The sequence below is a fragment of the Vicia villosa genome, linkage group LG5 (genome assembly GCF_029867415.1).
Source record: "Vicia villosa cultivar HV-30 ecotype Madison, WI linkage group LG5, Vvil1.0, whole genome shotgun sequence".
NCBI lineage: Eukaryota > Viridiplantae > Streptophyta > Magnoliopsida > Fabales > Fabaceae > Vicia > Vicia villosa.
Genome location: NC_081184.1, coordinates 173,334,354 through 173,342,960, shown reverse-complemented (window position 1 = coordinate 173,342,960; position 8,607 = coordinate 173,334,354). Strand labels below are relative to the sequence as shown.

The 8,607-nt window shown below is 36.4% G+C and overlaps 3 protein-coding genes across 3 annotated transcripts; all 3 read right to left on the bottom strand.

Moving 5' to 3' along the window:
- Positions 1–1,531: 1,531 nt before the first annotated feature.
- Positions 1,532–2,324, bottom strand: LOC131606057 (uncharacterized). Its single transcript, XM_058878343.1, has 3 exons — positions 2,263–2,324; positions 1,825–1,924; positions 1,532–1,654 (listed from the first exon to the last, which is right to left on the bottom strand). The coding sequence occupies exons 1-3, from the start codon at positions 2,322–2,324 to the stop codon at positions 1,532–1,534; spliced, it is 285 nt and encodes a 94-aa protein (XP_058734326.1).
- Positions 2,325–3,512: 1,188 nt separating this feature from the next.
- Positions 3,513–4,378, bottom strand: LOC131608252 (small ribosomal subunit protein eS28-like). Its single transcript, XM_058880166.1, has 2 exons — positions 4,239–4,378; positions 3,513–3,898 (listed from the first exon to the last, which is right to left on the bottom strand). Exons 1-2 carry the CDS (start codon positions 4,331–4,333, stop codon positions 3,700–3,702), a joined length of 294 nt encoding a protein of 97 aa, XP_058736149.1. The 5' UTR covers positions 4,334–4,378; the 3' UTR covers positions 3,513–3,699.
- Positions 4,379–5,736: 1,358 nt separating this feature from the next.
- LOC131604026 (adagio protein 3) lies at positions 5,737–8,435 on the bottom strand. The gene is made up of 2 exons (XM_058876516.1): positions 8,052–8,435; positions 5,737–7,721 (listed from the first exon to the last, which is right to left on the bottom strand). The coding sequence occupies exons 1-2, from the start codon at positions 8,348–8,350 to the stop codon at positions 6,101–6,103; spliced, it is 1,920 nt and encodes a 639-aa protein (XP_058732499.1). The 5' UTR covers positions 8,351–8,435; the 3' UTR covers positions 5,737–6,100.
- Positions 8,436–8,607: the final 172 nt, after the last annotated feature.

Here is an 8,607-nt window from a genome sequence, read left to right as displayed (position 1 = left end):
CATTGGAGTACCTTGCAGGTACACCCCCCTCCTCCTTCCTAGAAGATCCAGTCCGAGCAGCCTACGACGATCCTTCTGATCAGGTACGATCAAGTATTATCATTTGTTGATTTGTTATTTTGATTGTAATTTAACTTATTTTGACTATATATTGCAATTTTCATCTTATTAGACCAGTGTATGGTTTAATTGATAAAGAATTTATTAGGATAATATAGTTATAATATATGGTCTATTATATTATTATATTGATGTATTTCTAAAAATATGTCAAAATTTACTATCTAAAGAGTGATTATGCAAAGTGCATATCTATATGTTATGAAGATGCATCTCTGGATTAAACTATGACAAAAGAAGAGTATGACTCAATTATGAATGGATGTGTATGATATGAAATTATTTTGAAGATACATATTCAGACTAAATTAAAAGGCAAAAATGAAGGTCTTGCTCAATTACACATTGATTTAGTGTAAATAGGTGTGTTCGAAGATGTACTTCGAGATTCCGAATTTAAAGAGACATTTTTAGATTTTGTGCCACTACCGGTGAGACTTGGTGAGAGAATTTGACCTTAACTCATATTTAGGGGCGTACAATTGAATAAATGAGTTGCAAATAAGTGTGTGTTTGGTTTTGTGGTGAGAATTAGTCAGAGAAGTAATGCCTTTTTAAAGTTTGACCTTAACTCATATTTTGGAGTTTACAATTGAAGGATAAATGAGTTATAAATAATTGTGTTTGGTTTTGTGGTGAAAAAAATTAATTTTAAAGAAATTGGTTTTAGTTAAAATTGATTTTAATGTAAAGTGATTTATGTTTGGATATATTTATAACAAAATGATTTGTATGAAAAATATTGTTTGGATATTTTTATCAAAATTGCTTTTGGATGTGTAAATAACAAAAAGGATAAAAAAAAAGTGAAAGTTAAGGATATTATTGTTCAATTGAAGGGAAAAAAAATGTTGAAAGTTAAGGATATTATTGTTCAATTGAAGGACAAAAAAAATTGATAGAAAAGGAGAATTGATTTCAAGAAGCTATGAATTATAGCTTCATAAAAAATCAATTATGAACCAGAAAAAACACAGTGGCAGCAGATTGTTTGAGAATGTCAAACACTACATAATTGATATTACAAGTTTGGAATTGATTCTCATGCTTTCTACCGGGAAGGGTAACCAAACATTGACCAAGTAAGATTTTCTAGAATAAAGACGCCCAAATTAAAAGTTAGGCACCAATTTTTCATTCAATCTTTCTTTTTCATAATTTTTTTGTTTTTGTTTTTTAGACTAAAGACACTCAAATTTAAAGTCAGGTGTGAAACATATGCATCAAGCCCATAATAACAGAATAATGAAGACATGATGAGCAATTTAAGAATCTATAAAATCCCAATACCATAATGATTTAATTAAAGATTTTCTATTGTATTTAAGTTTTGTCAAGATGCACACAAGGAAGAAATATAATAATCTAATACTTGGGATGATGTAGTACAACATTGCAAAGCAAAATATTACTACTCATCATCCTTATATGGATACTCTTCTGGAACTTGCTTGAGAAGTTTTACTTGCAACTCAAACACATCATCACCTCGAAGCGCATCACGTCGCCAAGTGACCTCAGCCTTCATTGATACCTGAGAAGGAATGTAGAAAAATCAGGACAAAATCATGACTAATCTATTTCATATTTGAGAAAAATACTCAAATTTCAGAAGACTAGCAATCAAATTATTATATGTTATGTTCTTAAATGTTGAAAGCATGAAGTATAATATGTCAACTTAGAGAAGCAATAGAAACTTACCATATCCAAGGCTCCTCTAATAACTCCGCTTAAAATCAGACCTTGAAGCTCAACAAAGTCCACCAAAGGATTATCTTCCAAAACAATACTCAACAAGTTCCTTCAGCATCCCAATTAGTCACGGATGCGGTAACACCGAGAAACATTTTAATTGATCAGGATCCAATGATTTCAATTGTCTGAAGTCCTTCTTCACCTGCTCTACCAGTGTCTATTAAAGAACATTTCACACCCTTCTGCTGCAAAACTCGGCAATGGCTTATCTCATGTATTGAGTCGTCCCTCATGTCCTTCTCTGTCTTGATTTCAAGATACTATAGTTCTCACGATCAATTGATTTTAAGATGTGAGAAGAAAACCACTAAAGAGAATCTCCTCCCATATTGGGGCACAAACTGAAACTACCTCGTTAAGTATTGCTTTTAGCCTATCTTTTACCTGGATGCCGGTGTAACTGCAGAGATAAAACCTACGACAGGACTCCTTATCACTGCTGCCATAAGACTCTTGATCTACAGCTTGGTAGCAAGATGAATCTGACAGGATTAAATCTTGCATATCATCATTCAGTAATTTTGAACTCTTGCTGAATTTCCACTGAATCTAACCGTGCAACCCAACTCGACGACCTACAATAACACGTTGAATAAAAAAACCCTTTAAATCGGCACAGTTTGTAGGCGATGTTCCATCTCTCTTGAACACAACTTTCCCATTATCAACAGCAAAAACTGAACAATCCTTGGATAACTTTTTTCAGAATGTCCGTGCTACATAAAGAAGTGAGAGGGTTGTAAAACAGAAAGAAGTGACAGCAAGGGTAAGGATTGACTACCTTTGATATTATACACAACAATTTCTTTCAACATATATGATTTTTACAGCAAGACATCGATCGTAAACTAAAAAATGCACCTAGAATGTTTTTACACCAACTTTAAGACTTGCTACTAAAAAGCATTGTATATGTTGGTGGAAATTGCAATTGCACCTGTCACTAAAGCTAGTATAATCATAACTAGTGCTATAATTTTGTCATTTCTTGTAGATATTCTAAGAGCATCCCTTAACTATAGTGCCAAGGAAAGTAGGCAAGCGACAAGAGTGAGAGTCACAAAGCTCTTGTTGTCTGTGGCTAGTAGAAGCTTCTTGGGAAAGAATCGTGTCGGCTCTCAAAGAGAAATTCAATACTGGGAATACTAGCCTAATGTGGAGTGCATAGCTTGCCCGAATTAAACTATTGAAGAATGAACCAACAGCATAATCAGCACTCTGGAAAAAATTGACTAGAATGTCTCATATTGTGTTAAACCTTAAAATAAGAGATAACCAAATAAACCAATTGTAAAGTAGATAGCAGCACAAATCATTACTGCTAATTGAACTCTGGCTATTTTCATATCAGATGGCTTTGCGTGCTGAAATCCAATTGGATACACATTGAAATGAAATACAAATGCCGTGACTACAAAATAATGCGTATTGCATTGCAGAGATTAAGAGATTACGCCCTGCAATATTTTATTTATGAAACCATAAAATAGAGACATTGCCTTCCTCCCAAAAAAATGAAATTTGCCTTATCTCAAAATGAAGATTGCAGGATATATTTTGCTACCAAATGAAATATTACGCACACCCAAAATGTGATTTCACTTGCAAAATCAAACACTAAGAATCAAAGCTAATTATAACAAACAAAAATGCAATTCATTATTTATAAGGAGTCGAATCAAAGGTTTGCCCAACGCCTGACCAAATCATAACAAGTGCACAATATAAGTGTTTCATAATAACATTTTGGCTATCAACACAAGATGCCCCCAAAAACCAATGATTTATTAAATACAGAACCAGAAACTTTAGTATATTCCTCTAGCGCAACCTCCTTGCTTCTCTTTCAGACTCGAGTAGAGTGAGGATATCACCCACTCTGACAGGTCCTTTGACATTCCTCATAATGCGACGGCTCGGGTCATCCAGAAAACTGACTCTAACTTGAGTGACCTGTCCTCTTGAACCAGTGCGCCCAACAATTGTCTCAACCTTAGCATTCTTCACTTGAGTATCCATTCTGCACAAAAAAACAACCATATTGAAAGTTATAAATCTAAAATTACACAAATCTAGAATTAGGTTTCTGAAAAATACAAATTAGTTCAGATCATAATTCGTTGTAAAAACTTTCAAACGCAATCACAGATCGGAGCAGAATATAACACCGAATCATGATTATTGAAATCGTATTTCCAACGTGAAATAATGAAAACTAATAAACAATCATTGCAACAGCGAAATCAATTTCGGAATGAACACAGTGACAGTAATCGAAAACGACAATTTTTAATAAATTTGCGAAGCAACGCATGGCTGAATGGTGAATCGAAGAGATAGAAATGCAGAAGAAAACTTACGCAGTAGATTTGTGAAGAGGAGAAGACCCGAATGAAGCTGTGAGAAACCCTACTCTTCGCAATTTAATTAAATTTTTAAAAACCCTTAACTTCATGGGCTGGCCCAACCCCGTATCCCTATGCTTTTATTTCCTCTTTGGAAAATTATACCACAATATCCCTACAATTTTAAAAAAATTTCAATTTTATCTTTTTTTTTACTTTTAACTTTTTTTATTTTTTTTATTTTTTTATTTTTACTGTTTGTACGGACGAATGATCACTGTGACGTTGCCTGAACCGGATATCCCAAGATGTAGATTTCCGGTTAGTAAAATCCAAAACCGGACAACCCAGGGGTGGGAGTTCCGGTTCCTTTTTTGTCAATTTTGCGCAACCGGATATCCCAGAGGTGGGTGTTCCGGTTATGCTTTTCTCATTTTTGCGCAACCCTCATCCTCATCTTCAACAACCAGAATGCATCCTTAAAACTCATAGTCATACTTAACCCACACTTCGACAACGCTTTGACAACCAAATCACACAGCTTCAACAACGATATCACCGCACAACCTTCAGCAACAATACCGACGAAGTAGCAACACAACACGGCAACCTTCATTCAGAATCCAACGCATACAATAGCAACAACGAAGCATCGTCACCGATCGAAATAGAAGAGGAGCATTATCGAAATCAGAAGAGAATCAAATACAAGCTCACCGTGGATTCGTCCCTCCGAGAACATTCGGAGTCGGTAACTTTTATTTTGAACCTTTGCTTGTGTTAACATGTACCATTGCCTGAGTCGAATCACCATTGATTTGTTGTTACTAAATTTGAATCATTTATTCTTGTTACACATTCAATTTGAACCTTGTTGTCTGATTTATGCTTGCCGTGAACGAATCAAACGTGAGAGACCGTGAGAGAGAAGTTTGAGAGCCGTTAGCTTAGAGAGAGAGGCAGAGACGAGATTGAGAGAGAACGACAATCGTGAGGTCGCGAAAGTTGGCGTTTTTGTTCATGTTGCTGTTGGTGTTCGTTTATTGAGGAAGCAGGGAAAACTTTTTCTTGTCGTTGTTGAATTTCTGAGAAAAGCATAACCGGAACACCCACCCCTGGGATATCCGGTTGCGCAAAATTGACAAGAAACGAACCGGAACTCCCACCCCTGGGTTGTCCGGTTTTAGATTTTACTAACCGGAAATCTGCATCTTGGGATATCCGGTTCAGGCAACGTCACAGTGATCATTCGTCCGTACAAACAGTAAAAATAAAAAAAATAAAAAAAATAAAAAAAAAGGATAAAATTGGAATTTTTTTTAAAATTGTAGGGGTATTGGGATAAACGTTGGAGTACAGGGTATAATTTTCCCTCTTTGATTTAATTATTCCAAAATTTCTAAAAATAAAAATAATAATAAATTGATGAAATATATATTTATAATAAATAATTTTAAAAAATTTAAGTTAGATTGCTTATATGTATAAAAAAATAATAATAAAAGAATCACTATTAAATAATATTTGTAAAAGGAGGAATGATACAATACAACACCCAAAATCTCTGATATACAAGGTTTCATAGAGCCATAAATCAAATAAGAACCTTAGTAAATATACTCATAATACAAATGTCATCATATAACAATGATACAATATTTTATAAACAAAACCAAACTGCTAAAGGCAGAAGAAAAGCCTTTCTTTTGTGACCAAAAACTTGTCTTGAGAGAAGTGATACACTTTGTCTTCAAATTAGATCCTCCCCAGCCAGTCAGATCAACCATATCTCGATCGCTCAGTCCAATGATCGAGATTCGAATAGATTGTCCGTAGAGGATCTAGCTCAGTTGTTTTGTTTTAGAAGTGATCATTCATTACATATCGGAGTCCTGTCGACTTGCCAGGCATAACTCATGCAACTCGTTTAGTACCCATTCCTCTCCGGTATGTCCACCCAACACCAAAACCCTAGTCCCTCCAACCACACAAGTGCTATGACCCCAAGCGAACTTAGGTGGTTGCCCCGGAACATTGAGGATCCTCCATGTCGGCTTTTCTTCGGCCGGGTCCAATAGAAATAGCTGAGACGGCGAGTGAAGACCTGCGATGGAACCTCCAAATATAATAATCCTCCCACAAGGCATGCTTACCGCAACATGATCTAGTCTAGGAGGAGGTACAACAGCGTTTTGATTTGCTAAACCAGTGAATGCACTGCATTCTAGTTGCCTCCATTGTGGCTGTTCAGCTTCTAAATCAATTGTATAAGCATCACCTGATCTTAACCGTAAGTGTCCACTCTTGGCAAGTCCACCAAACATGAGAATCTTCGTCCTACCATAGACCGAGAGCGAGTGTCCTAACCTAGACGGCGGAGTCCATGGAGTTGGAATTTCTCTCCATGTAGGATTGTCTATTGTTAGATCGAGCAAATATGTGTCACTAAGAAGCACTCCGGCATCCGTGCAACCGCCTGAGACAACCAATTTGGAACCTTCAATTGTGCAAGAACTGTGCCATGATCGAGGAAGAGGTGGTGCTCCGCCGAAGACCTCCTTCCATGTTGGTTGTTGAGCATCCAAGTCAAGCACAAACACATCATTGAGTAAACCTTGCCTACCGCATCCACCGAAAACCACTAGCCAAGAACTATTTAAGCAAGAGAGCGTGTGACCCCACCGTCCTGGCGGGGATGCTTTCACGATGACCCTTTGCCATTCTGGATTTTTAGCGTCGAGGTTTAGAACAAAAGTATCATCCATAGGCTGCATATCAACTCCTTCACCTCCAAACAATACAAGTCTATTTCCTGCAGCACAAGTGCTGAAATTGCAGCGGGACGGCTCGACTCCGCCTCCAACTGTCACTTTTTTCCAGCAAACAGCCTCGAGAGTAGTAAGCTCTCGAGACAAACGGCCCCATCCTAACTTCTTGGTCATCAGCTCCAATGTACCTGTCACTTCTTTGCCCCATGCATTTTGACAAACCATCTTCCTAACATGCTCGTTCTTCGTTAATTGACGGATCCTCCTGCAAACAGAACCAATTGACGCAACATCCCTCGGTGTCAAACGCGATAAAATATTATGCGCCAAGACTTCATCAGAGAGCTGAAGAATGCCACACATCTCTCGCCTCTGCTGCTGCTGCGGACTGTACAACAATCTTCCACTCTTCGGAGAATATTTAGTACTACTTTTATCAACATCTTGAATGCAAGTCTCTCTATAAACCGGATACGAAACATGGTTAAGATCAATATTCGCCTCCGAAAAGATTTGAATACCTATCACATGTGTCACAACTCCATCATCATCATGAATTGGTGTAAGCCTGAGTCTATTCACCAAAGGAGTACCATCCTTCCTGAAATTCAAAAGTTCACCTTGGAACTCAATACCTTCCTCAAGACATCTTCTAATCTCAGACACCACAACCGGATCCACCAAAGGATGCCGCCTCTGAGCTCGAGGATCTCTATACTGTAAGAACCGGCTGTAAAAACAAGAAATTTCAAAGCAATTAGAGGAATATTTTTTCAAAAGTGAACCTAGTCAAAATATTCCAACACAAATATCTAGTAATAAAGAAATGAAAAGTATCAAATATCTTCAAAAACAAGATCTTTTTCACAAGCACAAATCTCAAATTTAGAAATAATTGATTCCATGAAAAATGTGGTTTGTCTAGATCTGAAAGAATAGAATCATTTTCACCGTTTAAACAAATTGGGTCAAAATTAAATGATGTAAATTTATAAACTTTACAAAAAATTTAAATCTAAAATTCATAAAAAAAAAAAAAAGTGAAACCCCAAAATCTTACCAGTTGCGACCAAGGGCTTCATGAGCACGATACCCAGTTGAAATTTCGAACACTTTATTGACATAAATGATTGGAAAATCTGATTCAAGTGCATCTGATACAACAAAGGAAGTTGGAGTTGTTGGGTAGAAGAAAAACTCTGGTTTCAATGGAAGCTCACTTTCATCTTCTTCTTCATCAACAACTTGGTTTTCTTGTTCATTCTTCATCATCGTGTTCATGCATTTCATCCTCTTCCCACCCTTTTGATTTTGATTCTGTACCTCTTCATCTTCTTCTTTATCTCTAGCCATAGCCATCTCTTCAATCTCTCTCTCTCTTCAATCTCTCTCTCTAGAATGTCTGAAGAAACAAACTTGTTCTGTTTTTTTTGTTTCTGACAATAACTCAAAACTAGGAGTATGTAATAAGGAAGAATGTTTGAATTTTTATGACGGAAATACCCTTACTAATATTATAATTTGCGAAAGGGTATGTGTGTAAATTTTACTGTAATTAAGGGATGGCATGTTTGTAATTAGTTGAAAAATGACGGGTAGATTAAAAGAAGAAAGGG

What these genes read in the sequence shown, in the direction of transcription:
- LOC131606057 (XM_058878343.1), bottom strand. Translation starts at nt 2,324, where the DNA reads ATGGCAGCAGTGATAAGGAGTCCTGTCGTAGGTTTTATCTCTGCAGTT. An exon ending in GCAGTTACACCGGCATCCAG is followed by an intron (nt 1,925 to 2,262) that starts GTAAAAGATAGG and finishes GGGATGCTGAAG; the next exon opens with GAACTTGTTGAGTATTGTTT. An exon ending in TTAGAGGAGCCTTGGATATG is followed by an intron (nt 1,655 to 1,824) that starts GTAAGTTTCTAT and finishes ATTCCTTCTCAG; the next exon opens with GTATCAATGAAGGCTGAGGT.
- LOC131608252 (XM_058880166.1), bottom strand. Translation starts at nt 4,333, where the DNA reads ATGAAGTTAAGGGTTTTTAAAAATTTAATTAAATTGCGAAGAGTAGGG. An exon ending in CCTCTTCACAAATCTACTGC is followed by an intron (nt 3,899 to 4,238) that starts GTAAGTTTTCTT and finishes TTTTTTGTGCAG; the next exon opens with AATGGATACTCAAGTGAAGA.
- LOC131604026 (XM_058876516.1), bottom strand. Translation starts at nt 8,350, where the DNA reads ATGGCTATGGCTAGAGATAAAGAAGAAGATGAAGAGGTACAGAATCAA. An exon ending in GAAGCCCTTGGTCGCAACTG is followed by an intron (nt 7,722 to 8,051) that starts GTAAGATTTTGG and finishes TTGTTTTTACAG; the next exon opens with CCGGTTCTTACAGTATAGAG.